Here is an 18,563-nt window from a genome sequence, read left to right as displayed (position 1 = left end):
AGGTCGTCAAGTTCACACAAGTTCACAACGCCGACAACCAGGAGCCGAAGACCTTTCTTCCTTATATCAAGTTTGTGGTACCGGTCTACGTGTCAGAGCTGCCCCTGTCCCGGCCCAGCACGGCTGGTGTGTGGCAGCGTTACCCATGAATCAGTCCTAGCAACCAAGGCCTCAGTCATGGCCGTATTCGAGCCCTCAGTCTAGCTATTGACCATCGCACCTCATGCTCGCCTATTTCCTGAAGTGTTCACGCGCTCAATGTGTCTAGGTTCACTCCATCTCACTCTGGGTATCGCGGTCATCCCCGAATCACCCCGACGCGTTTTAATTTCTCAATGAGGTTTTTTTACTCAGCTTGGTGTACAGCTGAACGTGCTACCTCATCCTCGTTTCAACCCATCATTATGATGTTGCTTCACTCTGACGTCCTGCCATTGCCTGCCCGACCTGTAATTCAGAACGCAGGACATGTCCGGCCCCGGCCACGGACGGAACCCATGGCTTCGGCCAGCGTCCAGCAGCGCACAGGGAAACAGGACGGTGCCGGCGGCATGTTTATATGCACACACGGTGTACCAAGCGTCCGATGGCAGCGGTTCAGTGCGACTAGCACACAAAAGAGTATCACAGAACGGCTCTGGGTCCGGCGGGGGTCCGCCCGGCCCACCGCCTCCCAGCAGCGCGGCGGCAACACCGCGCCGCTCGCCAGCGCCCCAGCAGCGCCCGAGAGAGCCATAACAACCCACCCGACTTCAGAGCATGCAGCAGCGTTCTCACCCACAAGCGCTCAAAACAGGCCGTTCTCCAACAAAGCCGGAATGCATCGCGTCCCGTCGTCTATAATATGGCCAGTTAAACAAGCACCTCACATCCAGCCCGCCCCGACAGCACTAGGCGCGGCGGCGGACGCCGGCCAAGCCGGCCGCCGCCGCCGCCGAATCACTGCACGTCTATGAAGGCCGCCCCGGACGCGCGCGGCCGGTCGTCGCGCGGCCCGCTCACAGCTCCTGCTGCTGCTGCTGCTGGGCCTTGCGCCACGCCTCCAGACTGCACTGGATGGCCCGCAGCCGCTCCTTGGCCGGCTCGAACGACGACTGCAACGCTAGCGTCGACTGGTAGAACGAGATGGCCTTCTCGAGGTCACCCTGGCGGCGGCGGCGGGGGCGGCGGCGGTGACAGGCGGTCCCATCCCCCGCCGGCCCCGTCCCACGCGCCACGGCCGAGCGTCGCACATCGGGCCGTGTACAAGGGTGCGGGGGCGACTCGTCATTGGCGGGTGCTCTCGGTGATGTACTGCCTACGCGACATTCTTAAGGCCGGCTCCTCCAGCGAGCGAGATTACGGCGCCGACCAAAGCAAATAATCGCCACGGACACGCTGAAGCGTCGCACATGACGCCGTCACGCGCAGATGCATCACATAGAAGAGCGTCACACGTCGGAACGTCACACGTCGGGAGCGTCACACGTCGGGAGCGTCAAACATCGGCGCGTCACAGGGGCGTCATACGTTGGAGTATCAAACTCAAAGAACCACACATCAAGCGTCACACCACGGAACATCACACGACGCATCATCACGCCCCGGAGTGCCACACGTCGAAGGGTCACATTCGAGGGCGTCACACGTTACAACATCACACATCGGAGCGTCACATCCGGAGTGTCACACTACGGAGCGTCATACCCAGGAGCATCACACGTAGTAGCGTCACATGTCGGAGTGTCATAGCCCACAGCGTCACACGTCGGAACGTCGCACGTCAGAGCGTCACAAGCCAGAGCGTCACACCCAGGAACGTCACACGTCAAAGCGTCACACCCGGTGCGTCACACATCAGAGCGTCACACGTCACACCGTCACACGCCAAAGCGTCACAGCCACCCCGGAGCGTCACACGTCGGTGCGGCACACATCAGAGCCTCACGTCAGAACCTCCACGTCAGAGCACCACAGTCAGAGCGTCACACGTCAGGGCGTCACACGTCAGAACCTCCACGTCAGAGCATCGCGGTCAGAGCGTCACACGTCGGTCTCGGCAGGCATCACGCCCAGCTGCCGCGGATGGCGACAGGCGGCAGCGCCCCCTACGTCCAGGCGGGGTCCGCAGACGCCAGCCTGGCCTTGAACGCTTCAACTATTCCCACCGCACCGCTTCGGCTATCAGGCGTGACAAGGCACGGCAAAGTCAGGCGGAGCACTCCCCAGATAATCTACTCTGCAACGTGCGTACGAGCTGTACGCACTGCATCACCTATGACGAGAAATCACTTTGACGTAGCAGTGTTCGATGTGAGGAATATGACGTCATGTTTTAGTTCAATCAATGCGCACTAGGCGACCTGTTCTATACGCTGACCTTAGCGGCGTATATGTTGGCCATGGTGAAGTGGATGACGACAAACTTGGGCGATATCTCCAGCGCCATGTTGCATACGATCAGCGCATCGTTGTACAGGCCCGCTCTGAAACAGTCAATCATCTTCAGGACATTTGAACATTGCAGCTGGCTGAAAATACTTGTTGCCGCTCTCTAATTTTGACCCGTGAATACCGGCGTGCACTGGTAGGAGGCGTCGGAGCTACAACAATACTTTTGGAGCACGGCATTGCTGGCTTTGCTGTCATTCATTTGTCGTTTCATGTATTTATACAACATCGACTTCACCATGTCACTGCCACCACTGACAACACGAAATGCTACATGACAGTGCCTAATATTGTCATGTCAGACAATATGTAGTCACACTGCTTCTCTGAAAAAGCAGCGGTGTAATCAACAGCCAACTGCATAAGATCCAACCTGTCTTCGGGCTGTAGTGGATAAATATCTTTGCAGCTGTTTTTTTTTCAAGGACATGATATTTCTGAAACTTGACTGGTGTATGTGGAGAGATATTCTACATATCTTTAGACACTTGGTGATCGCGTATCTTTCAGTCCAACTTTTCTCACGTGCTTCTGCTGCATTCTCAATGTGCCCACCACCGTGTGAACGCTTACAATACGAAGCATCTAACTCACATTGCTAGCATACTGCTCCACTTAACCACGCTCCCTCGCAATATCCTGTGCTGCAATTGAGTATTTGTCAGTTTCTCCAAAGCGCGTCTCCCGCAGTTTCTGCCAGCCACTTGCAACGGGCAAAGCCGGCCGGCAAAGGGTCCATCAGCCGCTGTTCCAGCTAATGTCAGCCGTGCGCCGCTGACCAAAAATTATGTTGCGACTGGGCGTTCTGTTGCGACCGGACGTTCTGTTGCGACTGGGCGTTCCTGTAACACACCACGGGCGCATAGCTTCGACGGGGAGGAGGGGGCTGCCGCAGCGCCCCCGCCGATCAAGCCGGTCCGCCCAGCCGGCAAGGCCACCTAGCGGTCGGGAGGCTGGCGGCGGCATGGCCGGCACGCGCGGCTCCTTACCGGTGCAGGATGTTAGCCAGCGAGATGAGCGGGATGTCCTTGAGGTGGCGCGGCGCGTGGTGAAGCGCGATGCGCAGACAGCTGGCGGCGCGCGGCCCGTCGCCGCGCACGCGCCAGTACAGCGCCGCCGCCGTCGTCAGCACCCACGAGGTCGAGTTCTGCCGGGGAGGCAGGATTACGCGTCGACACAGAGTGGCGTCGAGGCGGCGCGCGCGCCGAGGGACTGTAAACACAGTCACGCCATCTCCCTGGCCAGCGAGATCTGTGGTTCACTCCTGACCACGCCATCTCCTGTGGACTCTGCAGTCCGCTCTCCTGTTTGCTCCAAGGCATGTCGCTGGACTGAGTCATACCCACGGACATGTCGAGTACTGAGTCGAGGTCATCCGTAAACCCAGCACAAGGACGCCATGACCACACCGCGGCCGCGGCGGTACCGCCAGCGCACGCCACGCAGCGTAGCACTCGCGGCACGCCGCCGCGTCACGAGCCGAGGCCCCGACACTGGGCCGCTGAGCGGATCACGACCCCGAACGGCCGGCTAATCGGACCCGCGCGACCCGAGGCCGGCCTGGCGCGGCGCGCAGACCTCGCCCGCCCGCCCGCCCGCCCGCCCGCCGGCCGCGCCCGGCGACCCGCTAATCCCTGGGTGCGGACGGGCCGGCTCGGCGCCGACGACATGCCGATGCGACGCGGCCGAAGCGCGGCCCGCCGAACCCGCCGACGCCGCCACGGCGCGGCGGCGGCTGATCCGTGAGACCCGGGGTCCGGAGCCGCGCAGGCCGGCGCCACTCGGCGTATCGCTCCGAGCGGCGCCGGCGCGCGGCCTCTCACCTTGTCCATGCTCGGCGGCTGATCCGTGAGACCCGGGGTCCGGCGCCACTCGGCGTATCGCTCCGAGCGGCGCCGGCGCGCGGCCTCTCACCTTGTCCATGCTCATGGCGATGCGCGTGCCGGTCTCGTCGACGGTGCGCGGCTGGTCGGCGGTGAGCGCCTGCAGCGCCTCCTTCAGGCCGGTCTCGGCGCTGATGGACAGCTGACGCCGGTGGCGCACGCCCGACAGGTTGTCCAGCGTGGCCATCGAAGCCGGGAACTGGTCCGGACAGACGGGCTGGCGCGGCTGGTACACGCCCATCGGCGCCGGCACCAGGTCCACGCTGGCGGGACGGACGCACACCCGTCACCGCTGCACTCAGGGTGCCCGGGTCAGGTCACAACACACCAGTCCTTCCACTGTCGCGCCGTCCGCATTAGAGGGATAGGCAACGGAGGGGGGGGGGGGTCGCCTGAGGTCCTTTTTGGTTGTTTTAGCGCTGCAGATGACTCCCGACATGTAGCTAAAAATTAGCCGAAGTTACACTGTACAATAAAGTACGACCCCTCAACATTGCGCAGACATATCCAAAAAGGTCGACACTGTAATCTTTTTACGTGTTCTTATCACGAGACCGCAGAACCAGAAAACCTCTTTAAGAAAACCCCGGCTGCGTCCGTGTGGGCACGCCTGTCAGCGGCCACCTAGGGGGCCTCATGTCAGGTCACAACGCACGTCACCACGCGACACAGAAACACCGTGCCCGGGGTTTCCCCGAAGCTACTCTCTGCCGTCACCAGCCCCCCCCCCCCCCCTACGCCGTCACCACCCCTCACTCACACCACGTTCTTGGCCGAGACGGACAGCCACGTGGACGTGTACTGACTCCAGTTGATCTGCTTGATGTCGGCGCACTGCTGGGCGCTGGGCGGCGGCGCGGCGGCGCGCTCGCGCACGCGCAGCAGCACGTCCGGCAGCGGGTCGTCGACGATGCCCCGCTCGTCCAGCGACGGCACCGGCTCGGTGATAACGTCCAGCTGCTCCTCCAGCTCGTACTCGGCGTCCGCCGGCGGCTCGTCCGGCTCGTGCCGGGTGTCGGCCGACTCGGGCGGCGCCAGCCGGTCGCAGCGCAGCTGCTCCTCGGCCAGGTACGGCGCCAGCTCCGGCGGCGGGAACGACGGCAGCTGGTCCACTGCCGGCGCCGGGCGCGGCCGTCACGCCACGGAGGAGACGCCGACGGCGGCAGCCGCGCGCCGCGGCCCTCAGCCGCTCTTTAGCCGGGCGCATTGGTGTGCGATGCCGACGGCGCCACACCAAACACGTTATCGGGACTTTAAGACCGACGCAGTGCATACACCTGCAATAATTCCGCTACGTCGGAGCCTCAAGGTCAGGTGGGGCGGCTACTCCACGATCCCTCGCCTTTTGCGACGCCACTACTACGCCATCACAGCAGCTTAAGCGGACGGGTCGCACGCGTCACGACACACCCGGATTGGGAGTAATAACGGCAGCTGGCTCCCTAAATAGCCGCGGCACGAACACGGCTTCCAAATCGGCCACGCCCGTGGGCGGACGGGCGGACGGGCGAGCGAGCGAGCGAGCCAGCGGGCGGCCGGCGGCGCACCTGCGGCCAGCTGAGCGCCGTCCGGACCGCTGCAGTCCAGCTGGTCGGCCAGCGCCGGCGTCAGGATCCAGCGGCCGTTCTCGTTGCGCGCGTTGTAGCAGCTGATCTTGGACTCGCACGCGTCGCGGCCCTGGCCGTCGGCGCACTCGGACGTGCAGACCACGGAGTCGGGCGGCATCTTGGACAGCTTCTCCAGCATCGGGTCCCGCTCGGCCGGCGTCTGGGCGCAGCGGAGGACGGTCAGCGTGTCACTTCGCTGCCGCCAGCCGCCGCCGCACGCTCCACGCGGGATGAGAGCAGGGCACGGCACGGCAAGACGCGACATCACACCGCCATCACGTAACGGCAGCAATGAGCGTGTCGGGACAGCCTCTACAGCAGCACGCGCCTCTGCCGAACCGAACATGCGTCTGACGCCATTCCAGGCTGTCCCTGGCCAGAGTCTGGCACCGCTACACCAGACTGACCTGCGCAGGGCTCTGGCACCACTGCCCCACACTGACCTGCACCGAGGTCTAACACCACCGCCCCAGAATGACCTGCGCCGGGGACTGACCTGCACCGAGGACTGACACCGCTGCCCCAGACTGACCTGGGCTAGAGTCTGGCACAGCTGCCCCAGACTGGCCTGCACCGGGTCTGGCACCACTGCCCCAGACTGACCTGCGACGGGGTCTGGCACCGCCGCCCCAAAATGACCTGTGCCGGGGTCTGACCTGCACCGAGGACTGGCACCGCTGTCCCGGACTGACCTGTGCCGTGGTCTGACCTGCGCCGAGGACTGGCACCGCTGTCCCGGACTGACCCGCGCCGAGGTCTGGCACTGCCGCCCCAGAATGACCTACGCCGGCTCTGACCCACACGAGGACTGGCACCGCTGTCCCAGACTGACCTGCGCCGGGGTTTGACACTGCTGCTCGCCCCGCTGGTGGCCGTGGTAGCGGGTGTAGCAGGAGACGACGCGCAGGTACTCCAGCGCCGCGCTGTGTGTCGACTCGGCCTGCAGCGCGCTCCGGTAGTGCCACACGGCGCCCGAGAAGTTGCCCTTGGCCGCCAGCAGGTTACCCAGCAGGAAATTCGTCTCCGGCTGAAGACACGAGCACGCATGTGGTGATCAGTCACAGACAACCGTGCTCGGACAGAGCAGCGCTGACACTGGTTTCTAGCACATTGCGAGTTGCTATTCCGAAAAAGTCGCCTTTTATACATCAGGAAGTAACGGTGAAATGGAGATATCAAGCAATGTCTGGAAAATCTTAAGAGAATACTCGATGTTTCCAGCAGAGCTCACCGTCGTAACGGGGCAATGCCAGCAATGTGAAACATAATCTATATCAATATAATCATAATCTATCCCAATGACATCTGGATGTATTCGTGTAACCAGCGCCTCCTGGTATGATGAAGGCCGGTTGTTTTAAAAATAAGAGCTCATAATGCCGAAAAACAGGTGCCTCTCAAGGTTACCTAATTTCTGGGACCTTTACGTTACCATAAATTGTTTCGAGCGTTACACATGCTCACTCTTCGTCTGCTGCATGTGTCTCTAAGAGTCAAAGAGAGCGCGGCTAGGACTGCATTGTGGGACCAGCCAACGCAAGGTCACTTTGACAGAAAGTGTATGCACTAATGGACGAGAACAGCGACGGACACAATGGCGACTAGTAAATCATACATTATAGCACGGGACAAAACTGGAACTAGACACCCGTTAAGACCGGGTTACGTCGCATATGAGCGGGGCGAGTGAAAACGCCCAAAAACCATGAAGTCATGAAGTCATAATGCCATATGCACCAAGGTCATAATTGAAAGGCACACAAATGTGGGATGCTCCCTTTAAGTGAAAACATGAGCATGTCCTCCATCAACGCTACTCTCTCTCTCTCCACTCCCCGGGAATAATAAAAATGAGCTATCGTGTCACACAGAAACGCTGGTCATAACTAAACTGGGACAAAACGTGCACACCGAGACCAACAAAGTGCTCCGGCTCAGGTCCATCTCCTTCCCGCCCCACCAACCAGCGTTCCGTCCGTTTTCCAGGACTGCTCCCGCTTCACCGACGCCTGCGCGCAGTAGCAGCCGCCTCAGCCTGTCCGCTCCACTTCCTGGTCACCCTCAAGCTCACTCGCAATTCGCCAGCAGCACGGGCGACAAGCCAGCGTCCACACAAGCGGCGGCGCCGACCGTCCGTGTCCCGACGGCACCACACGCCGCACATCCGGCCGCCGCCAGCGCCGCCGGCGCGCCCTCACCTCGACAGGGTCGGCCTTGTACGCCTGGCGGGCGAGCTTCAGCGCGCCGTCCACGTCGTCCAGCCGGTAGAGCACGGCAGCCAGGTTGGCGAGCGGCACGTCCACGAACTCGGCCGGCACCGAGTGCAGCGCCGAGCGCAGACACTCGATGCTGTTAGCCAGGCTGCCCTGCGCGCGCCAGTAGAGCGAGGCCAGCGTCTGCAGCACCCAGGCCGGCGCCGAGCCCTGCCAGCAGAGGGCGGCGCTCAGCGCCCGTCTACAGCCGGGCCCGGAGGCTGACGGCCATTGCTGGCACGCGGTGCGAGGGCAGCTCTGAAGTGACGGCACAGTGCTGACATGTGCCACCGCCAGCACTTAGTCTGCTTAGCGCAATCATCACGGTCAAGGCAAGATCTCAACAAGCCGCACAGAAGCGCGTAACAGTGCGACTACGGTCACCGCCACGGATCACCCCAACCCGCGCCATGGTCCCCTCCGCCGCTCTCTCTGCCAGGGACTGAACACGGCCTGTCGCGCCGCCGCCACCTGACCCCACCATTGCGCCGTCGAGCCGGACCGCACCTGCTTGAGCGCGGCCGTGATGCGCTGGCCCAGCTCCGCCTCAACCGTCTGGCGACCGCGCGCGTACGCCATCAGTGCGCGCGACGCCACCGGGTCGGGCCGGCGCTGCGTGACGCGCGTGCGGCCGCGCACCGTCTCCATCGTGTCGTAGGGCAGCACGCGCGCCTGCACCGGCTCGCAGGCGGGCCGGTACCAGGGCAGCGCGTGGTCGTCGCTGAGCGGTACGCCGATGCCCGCGTTCAGGAAGTGGTCGACGCTGGCGGTGGACGAGGCGGTCGCGGGTCAGGTCACACGCGGAGGCGGCCGCGTTGGCGCGCGCTGCGGGGCCTCCATCACCCATCCAGGGACAGGTCGAGTCGGGCCGCTAAAGGCTTGAAGAAGGGACTGGCACAGTTCGGGGAGAAACGCGACAGCAAGAACGCATGACCACACAGCTAGTAGGCGCGTTCCGTCAGGGAGCACTCACTCGAAGCCCTTGTTGTCGGGCGCCAGGAACACGGAGGGAAACTCGTTGGCGCCGGGGAACTTGGTGACCTTCTGGCCGCACTCGTCCTGGGACGGCCAGTCGGGCCGCAGCAGCCGCTCCGTGCCGGACGGGTCGAGCGCGGTGTAGCGGCGGGGCAGCGTGGGCCGGTCGCCGTCGGTCGTCGGCTCGGCGCCCCGGCTCAGCTTAGAGACCTGCTCCTCCAGCCGGTCGGCCTGCCGCAGACATGCGCCTGTTACCACCGGCGCCCCGTCACCGCCCGTCACACCGCAGCGTCAGGCGCACGCGTCCCGCCGGCAGCAGCCGCACAGCAGACCGACACGCTGGCGTCTCACTGAACTGGCCATGGCCAGCGCCGCAGCCTCCGGGCCACGCCACGAAAGTACACCTGTTCGCGTCAGACTACGTTCAACTGCAATCAATGCCTAGCCAACATCCTGCGCCTTCTGCAGCCGGGAAAGTGTCACCGCGGCGCCAGGCAAACGCCTGAGCCTCAGTGGCCCGGCGTGGACAGCGACGCTCGCCTTGGTCTGCAGGTCGGAGAGCTTGGTCTGCAGATCGGACACGGTCTCCGAGCCGCCCTCGCCGGCAGCTGCCGCCATGTTGCAGCTGAGGATACTCTGGCCGTTCTGGTAGTAGCGGAAGCAGGTGTGCCCTGGCCACAGAGCGGGGCGTCAGCCGGCTGCCGGTCACGCTCGGCGCCTGCCTCGGTCGCGGCGGCAGCGCGCGCCGCACCGTCCGACGCTGACTGCGCAGACGCGACCCCTGCCGGCCGCTGCCGAACACGGCTGGCTCTGGCCGTTGTCACGGTGAAGCTTCCTCGCCCCACCGCTCATTCTGTCATCTGTCATGTCACCGCACATGTCAACGTTCAGAGTAGCGGGCTGTGAGGAAAGGAGACAAACTTCAGAATGCCAGCTCTTCGGACACACGGCTCAAGCTGTCGTGTCCGTCGGCTCAGCCAACGAGGAACAAGGGTCACAACCCACTTCTTTGCTTCGCCAGAATTACTTTTCCAGCCAAATGACTGGGCGCACAACTGGACGCACATTTTCGGCATCCCAGTTTTCAGCATTTTGTTTATGAAAATATGCAGGTCCGACTTTTCATATGGTATGGGTGATGATTCCTTTGACGAGGTCATACCACGTGCATCTCGAGTTTTGAAGTCCGATGACGCTTTTTTTCGTCGCGGAATACGCGTTCCAAAGGACTTCACTGCGCACATATTTGTTGCATATTGTCGTACGGTGATAATGCGATTCAAAAATTCCACTTTGGGCCGTTGTCCAAGGCCAGACGCGGAAAATGCGAGTGAAGTTTGCCTGTAGGCACCATCTGTTGTGCCTGCACCGCGTTTACTCCCCGAAATAACTGGGTGGATGCTAAGCACACTATGCCCGCCCTACGTAACCTGGCTTCACACGTCACAGGTCACGTGCCCCGATCGGCTAACATGTCACTCGGCACGCCGATGGGTATACCGTATCGCTTTATCCACAAACATAGCACGGGTCTGGAGAGACGAGAGGACCAACATCGCTTAACCTATCTGGTGTGACCTGGCTTACCAATCAAAGGCCACTTACACCCGTATTCAATAGCATTAATCTGATGCAGTTTCGCATAACCTATCCTATGCTATTTGGGCTTGGCCCTATCAACCCCACTTTCGCAATAGTAGTTTAATGTTTCAGCGTGAGCCACACAGACTGGAGGGCGCCGGCATCAGGCACAGGCGAGAAAATCGGTCTTTTGGCGGGGGTTGAGAATGGCCGTCACACCTTCCCACCGGTCGGCGGGTACGCGCGAGGAGAGCTCGCGCACCCTGACGCCTGGCTGTGGCGCTCACCCTTGCCGTCGGAGCTCTCGCGAATCTTCTGCTCCTCGTAGTTGAGCCTGGACTCGATCTTGGTGTCGAGCTCGGCCTGCTCCCGGATCAGCTTCTCCTGCTGCTGCAGCCACAGCGTGTGCTGCTTCTGGTAGCTGCGCAGCTCGGCCAGGGTGTTCTGCAGCGAGCTGCGGGGGAGAGGGCGCCGTCAGCCGCGGCCCGACCGGGGACACGTTACAGACTCCCCCACGATGAGCGCAGCAGTCAGAGCAGCACACACGCTCCCATACTTTAAAACCGATAGCGGCAGTTACGCACACCGCGCCCGGCCACAGGCCAGTTATCATTGTTCCGTCCAGCGCGGCAGTCCGCGCACCAAGCCCCGCCACCCAAGCTTCGACATTATCTCAGCGACCACGACCGTTCACGTATCTGAACCGGCCTCCGACGCTGCATCCCACTTACACGGACGGACCGCGGCCGTCCACACGCGAGACCAGCCGACACAGGCAGTGCAACAGTCGCGGCACGTCATTATTCACACGTCCGCTCACGTCCTCTGCGTTTCCCCACACGACAAACGACGTTCACATACAAAACATTGCCGAGCATCGCGCGACAACAACAAAAAGGAAAGAAAAAAGAGCTAACAGATCGCACGCGACCACACTCGGCCGTGGCCAGCGAGGGTGTCGGTGCCGACGGCGGCGGCGCCGCACGTCGGCCGCTCACTTGTGCTGGCTCTCGAGCGCCGTCTCCAGGCGCTCGTGACAGAGCACGGCGTGGCGCCGCTTCAGCGCCCCCTCGTGCTGCGGCTCCAGCTTGACGGTGTTGTTGAAGCAGGTGGCCGAGCGGTTGTAGTCGCCCAGCACGGCGTAGGCGTTGCCCAGGCCGTAGTGAGCCTCGGCGCTCTGGTCGTGGTGGTCGACGGCTGCGTGCAGCACGACCGCACCGCTCTCGCTGTGGTGGCACCGGTGCAGGACCACGCCCAGGTCCACCAGGCTGACGAACCGCTCCACCCTGGAGGGCCGCGCCAGTGGCCGGTCAGCGCCGCCGGCCGCCAACAGTACGGTACTCCCTCCGCAGCATTACGGCACGCTGGGACAGTAGCAGCACTAGACGAGCCGCATCTCGTCATCCATTGACAGCACCCATATTTCCCGTATCGCGGCACACTTCATGGGTGGAGGTAATGAGACGTGGGTATATATCTAGTTGTTTACTTTACGTTGCCTGACGGACGTGCTTACACCAGCAGTGACATGCTGTACAGCAGCTCCCGGTATAACGCCACCGACGGGGTCGGGCACGAGCGGCGGAGACATGGCGCGCCACAGGCGAACGCTGCGCCGCTGCACGGCTCTCTGGCCAGCCGGAGAGTCGGTGTCAGACGCGCGCACCACCGGTCAGACACGGCGGGTGGGTGGTTCACTGACCTGCTGGAGAGGTGAATGGCGCGGCGACTGCACTCGACGGCGCGGGGCGCGTCGCCCTGGATGCGCCAGTACAGGCTGGCCAGCTGGTACAGCACCCAGGCGCCCGGGCGGCGGCGCAGCGCCAGCTCCACCCGGTGCCCGAACTCGTGCACGTTCTGCTGGCCGACCAGCTCGGCCAGGCCCAGCTCGGGCGCCATGGACAGGTGGCGGCGGTCCTTCATGCCCTGAGGCGCGTGACGTCACGACCAGGCGGAGTCAGCCGAGCGGCGAGGCCGGCTGGCTGGCCGCCAAGCCGCGGGTCCGCAGACCGGGAGGGTGCGGACGGCTCGCGGGGTGAGCGGAAGGGAACAGGGCCGGCTCGGACGTCATAGACGGGGACGAGGGAGCCGCGCGTCCCGAAACGGGACCACTAAGAGCACGCAAAAACACGAAAAACACACCGGGAGAAGGGAAAGGTGGTGACGAACAGACAGGACGATCCCTGCGAGAACAGATTCCAACATAACGTCGTACGTATTACAACGTGACGATATACCACGGCAAAAACAGAGTGTACCAGACAAGCCAACAGTGATCACAAACATACCCATTTAGTATCTGTCTGTTCGAAAGTTCCTTACGTGCACTGCTTCACCATGCTTTGCACAAGGTTCCTCATCAATGGCTCCCAGGCAATCGCGGCATCGGATGCAGCCTCTTCTACGCTGTCATCGGGGGCGAGCAGACACGCCAGGGCGGGACGAGCGCGGCAGATGACGCCCGTCTCCGCCCAGCGGGGACCTACCACCAGATGCTGGAACGTGTCCATGCTGTAGTCGAGCGCCTTGTGCGTCTCGCAGTCGGGCGGCACCAGCTCGCCGGCCACATGCTTCGAGTCGATGTAGTCCTCGATCCTGCAGACGGGCCCATTCACGGGGCTGGTCAGGAGCTGGTCTGGACCACGCGAGAGCGGGAGCCAACAGCGCATCGGACGAGCCGGCCGGAAGCCTGACCGGACACCTACGCAAATACTTCACATACACACATATCCACCCACAAATACCCCAGAACCTGCTAAAACGGACACCCCGTTTTAACAGTCGGATCTCGGCGCAGCAAGCGGCGAGGAGAAACGAGAAGTCAGCAGCCTGTTGGCGTGCCGGCCTTAAGTGGCCGGCACCGCGGCATCACTCGCGGGCATGGCTGCGCGACGACGCGCCAACGGCACCGACACGCGCGTGCGGCGGTCGCTGACCTGATGCCGTACTTCCGCAGATTGACGGCCACGCTCGGGTACAGATCGAACTCGGTGAGCGGCTGGCCGGCCACCAGACAGTGCGGGTCCTCCGTGTACAGCTTCTTCTCCACGTCCTGGTCCCGGTCGTCGTTCTGGTCGATCTCCACCTGGAGTGTTGCGGATAGCGTTCAGCAGGGGACCGGCGGCCGCCGTCACAGCGGCTCCGGACGGGGAGCGGCAACACGGCCTCCGGGCGGGGAGCAGCGACACGGTCTCCGGACGGAGAGCGGCAACACGGCCTCCGGACGGGGAGCAGCGACACGGTCTCCGGACGGAGAGCGGCGACACGGTGACCGGACGGAGAGCGGCAGAGCGGCGACACGGCCTCCGGGCGGACGCCCACTCCTGGCCCACCAGAGGAACAAAGCAGCTGGGCCGCAAAACGACGGCAGTCGGAGCGCCCTGAACCCCAATGGCATCATCATCATCATGAACCCCAATGTCATCATCTGCAGTGACTGGGTCGGGCGGCTGCCAGAGCCCATGCACACGCTATTAAACTGACGGCTGGGGCACACGAGGCTACTGAGTTACAATATTTTGCGCGGCGATGAAATTAAATTTAATGGCATTTTTGTGTTGGGTTTCATTGCACCTTTCTCTGAGCGGCCTCCGGTAACACCTGGGATAGCCATGCGAGTCTCTTCTACCGGCATGTCATTCAGTTTCACTCCTGGCACACCAAAGAGAACGCCCACTGACGCGGAGAGCCCCAGAGGAGATGAAATTCAGTTTACCAACTACAACCTTGCATGTTACCACCCTCTTTTGGTCACCTTCCATCCAGCGTTTACCGGAGGATGGTAACGGGAGGCAGTGTCTGAGATGCAGCATTCAGCGCAAGCGTGGACCACTCAGTGCCAACGCATCCTGGGCCGACGGAGCCCTCCCTGCCACCTCCCACCTTGTGAGTGAGCAGGTCCTTGTGCAGCGACTCCACCATGGAGGCACGCCGCTCCTGCTGCGCCATCGAGATGAAGTCGTAGGGCCGCTTCATGAAGAAGATCGAGTCCATCTGGAAGAGGCCAGCACCGGCGACCGGTCAGCGTTCGAGCCCCGGACGTGTGCAGCTGCACCGGCGGTGGGGGCAGACGACAGTGACAGGACAGCACACAGTTGACAGTGACGGCTGGCGGGGGGGGGGGGGGACTGTCCGGAAATCAGCTCCCCTGTCGTTGATCGTCAGCCGACACAAATCCCCATGCTTCAGATACATCCAGCCCAAACACCGTACACTCTCTAAGGAGCCATCGCCACGAGCTGTTCGGGCTCGCAGCGCCGTGCTTGCCTGAGCCTGGATGCGCCCGTCCTCGGTCATGATCCAGTGCGTGGAGCACCAGCTGCCAGGAGGCGGCCACGGCCAGGTCAGCAGCAGCAGCAGCACGCACCGCATGGCGCCGCTCGTCCTGAAACCAGTGCCAGTCACCAATCACCCGCTCAGCACACCTGTGCGCCACAACCACGCTGTTTCCAGCAGCTTTCCTGGTGCAAACCAGCAAGGCACAGCACAAAATACCAATTATGCATCTTAAGTTGAAAAGGAACCCCAAAATACTAGAGTGGAAAAATATTGCAAAAAAATATCTGCAAATGAGAGAGGCAGAACATAAGCTTTTGACATACCATTAAACTTATGCAGGCAGCTACCTCCCAGGTCACCTAATAAGATGACTCATGCTCCTCTCTGATGCCATGCAGTCTTCAGGATGCAGTGCTAACAAAATTGTCTTCAAAGGCACAACAATGGCATTGCAATCAGTCAGGCAAATCAGCAATCAGGCAAAACTCAAAAACACTTAACCTGCCCAATAATTAGGCAGTTCACCCACCTGCCAATATTAGTAAAATCCCACCCAGCATGACGCTCCCTGATGACGAGCAGCACCCATGGATAGGCAGGAGGGACATATGTTTTGTTTTACCTATCCTTAAATTTTAAAAGGTCTCACATGTTTTTTGGTAATATTTTCTAAAAAAGTTGCATCACCTCCTTGAGACCTGACGAGCTATCCTGTTTGTTTTGTACATGGTGGGCCAGAATTTTGCAGACAATGATCAGGAACAGTTCCAAAGCTTGATTTTGGGAAAGACCTCTGCTGAACTTTGCCATCAACATCCATGCCCCCATATCAACATATCCCTTTGCCTTCCCATGCATCATTGGTGGTTTGACAAAAACATGAACAAAGTGCATGTTGACATGCATGGAGTGTTGCAGCTTGAGATATAGTTTTAAAGCAAACACCATGGAGGATTTAAAACAATATGATGAGATATTGAGGTCAGCACGCTCCTGTGCCAGGGCTAAGCCCACAAGCAACCAAAAAAAATGTCAGGCATGGGGAGAAATAACTAACTGTTCACTTCTCTAGTGGAGCCTCACTGGTGTTCTAGGTAAATCAGGAATGTGTATGTGGTACATAGAAACTTTTTTGTACTAGGGCAGTTCCATGAAGCATAACAGAGGAAGAAAAGGCTGCAACACTACCAGTCAAATGAGCACAATTTTATCCTCCTCAACACTATGGGAGCATCTCCATTTTTATAAGGTTATTGGTGCTATCTAAAATGCACTTCAGGATATCTAGCCAACAAATTGCACAGCTTATAGCATATATCATGCCAAATAAAGATATTTCATTTGATTCCCCAGTTAGAGAAGGCTGATCACTAATAGGAAACCAGAGAAGGCAGCATGTGCATCACAATTCAGGTATCAAATGGCTTAACAAGATTTTATAAATGGATACTGGTAGGTGCTCTACCAAAATAATAGGACCTAATACAGATGTTTACATTTCCATAACTACTTTCAAACCAATTTGTTTACCTGTGCCTCAGAGAAGTGACAGATGATGACTTGGTAGATAGGAAAACATGCCAAGTTTATTATCAACAGTACTCCAGAGAAAATATGCATGCATAGTGGGCTATTAACATCCAAAGTCATTACACATAAGACCAGGGCCAACATGCTGCTGGATGCCTTTTCCAGGACAGGAATTTAAATGGAAAGAATAATTTGGAGCTTTCATAGCAAATGAATACAATGAATAATGTCCATCCAAACCCCCCAAGAGCCTGTAGGAACAGCCATGCTCCTAGTGGTGCTTCTGCAATTACCATGCCCACATTCCATGTCATATACATATATATATATATATATGTATATATATATATATATATATATATACTTACTACACCACAACAGAATAACAAAACCAAAACATTGAGTCCAGAAGACTGGCATATACCATCTACAGCAGAGATACCTTACCAGTCAAAAACACAGCTAGTGCATCATGCTCTATAATTGCCAGGAATAAATAATGTTTATATGGGTTCAAATACTACCCAGTGTGAAACATCTTGATCAATGCAGACATTGGCAGCAAGGTGATGGTTTCCTTTTTGCAGGAGGGGAGGGAGGGAGAGCTCCTGTTGTTTAAGCTTTTAGAAGAAAAGGGGCCTGGTTCAGTGTGAAACCTAGACTTGCATTGCTTTTTGGCTCTATGTTTAGCCATTTTTCCCTGCTCAGACTCCTGCGTCCTCTTTTAAAAACTAGTCATCAGCTGAAAGCCACTCAAAAAAACGTGAAGAGTAATTATGATAGGATTCACACCACCCCACTTCATCAGAATTACCATGAATTCCTTACAGATCCGATGACATCGCAGTTTCTGCCAAGGTATTTTTGGAAACATCTGCCACCCGTGTTAAAAGCCCAGACAAGTACAAAAGTCACAGAGGTGTTCCATGCAAAGCTGACATAAAAGTTCCTTAGGTTGTTTCAGTAGGAATGTCAGTATCTTTACCAGGCGGTGATGCGAGTAAAATTGGGTTCCTTATCTTCACATCCAGCGTAATCGGAGCTTGACCCTAGCATGCATTATCAACAAACCTGCGCTGCAAAAGCAGCGCAGATGTTACAAATCATCACAGCTGTTGGCTACCATATAAAGTTTTACTGCCATGAATGGTGAAAGATCATGCTAAACGGGACAACATAGCTTTCAGGCACAGTTTGCATTATCAGCTATTGACAGAAGATAGTACTAGGTGTCTGGGCAAATTACATGTCGTTGGTCGCGGGCAGTGATGATTTGATGTTCACTGCTCATCATCAAGGGCCGTTTTTTTGGATAAGCCAGACATGTCCTGGGCCTGGAAAACGGCCCTCGTTGCAAACAAGCCTCTAGGTACCACGCAACGAGTAATCAATATGTCTACTGGTGGGTCGTGCTGCAAAGGGGATGGGAGCCTCCACCAAGTTAGCGAAATTGGACGTTGTGCTATGAGCCTTTATTGTGTTATACCGTAGTGTGGTGCAGTGCCCATATGCGCTGTTGTGGGCGACGTGCCCGTGCCAGGCACCACACATCGCATCGCTTGGCACGGCCGCGCCCCGGCCGACGGCGCTGCGGGCTAGTCTAAGTCACGTGGCCTCGACCTCTGGCCAATCAGCGGCGGCCCTTGGTGGGGCCGAGCCGAGGTCAGGCACGGGGCGCGAACGGGGGCCAGTCGAGTCCTAGCTTCCGACTGACGAGGCCGGCGTTCTATATGTCCCCGTCCTCGTTTTAAGCCGCCAGGAACGGCTAAAGGGTTTGTGCCCTACCTTGCCTACCGCCGGCGGCGCGGGGCACCCCCCGAGGGCCGCGACCCTGTACTCCTACCAAGCCCCAGTGGAGGCTCAGTGGTAATGAGCTCCGCTGCTTCCCCGGAAGATGTTGTGTCCGTAGAATGATGTTATGCATGTGATATAGCAGTATGATTGGGGCGAGGGATTAAGAGCGGTCACCAGCACAACATGGAGTGAGTTGGAGCGGCGTCTGGTGTAACGAATGGAAATAGCGCTCA

The 18,563-nt window shown here is 59.3% G+C and overlaps 1 protein-coding gene across 1 annotated transcript; it reads right to left on the bottom strand.

The window, feature by feature from the left end:
• Positions 1-578: 578 nt before the first annotated feature.
• Positions 579-17,606, bottom strand: LOC119092420 (tetratricopeptide repeat protein 17). The gene is made up of 20 exons (XM_037215382.1): positions 17,522-17,606; positions 14,995-15,112; positions 14,611-14,721; positions 13,665-13,813; positions 13,215-13,323; positions 12,431-12,654; positions 11,727-12,014; positions 11,016-11,182; positions 9,688-9,818; positions 9,146-9,378; positions 8,680-8,935; positions 8,119-8,343; positions 6,753-6,947; positions 5,861-6,080; positions 5,391-5,425; positions 5,074-5,312; positions 4,345-4,576; positions 3,420-3,577; positions 2,360-2,465; positions 579-1,145 (listed from the first exon to the last, which is right to left on the bottom strand). Exons 1-20 carry the CDS (start codon positions 17,590-17,592, stop codon positions 999-1,001), a joined length of 3,414 nt encoding a protein of 1,137 aa, XP_037071277.1. The 5' UTR covers positions 17,593-17,606; the 3' UTR covers positions 579-998.
• Between the last annotated feature and the right edge of the window lie 957 nt (positions 17,607-18,563).

Source organism: Pollicipes pollicipes, unplaced genomic scaffold (assembly GCF_011947565.3).
Source record: "Pollicipes pollicipes isolate AB1234 unplaced genomic scaffold, Ppol_2.1 Scaffold_3447;HRSCAF=4054_pilon_pilon_pilon, whole genome shotgun sequence".
Lineage (NCBI taxonomy): Eukaryota > Metazoa > Arthropoda > Thecostraca > Pollicipedomorpha > Pollicipedidae > Pollicipes > Pollicipes pollicipes.
The sequence above is the reverse complement of the archived record's forward strand: the minus strand, read 5'-3'. Positions and strand labels throughout refer to the sequence as shown.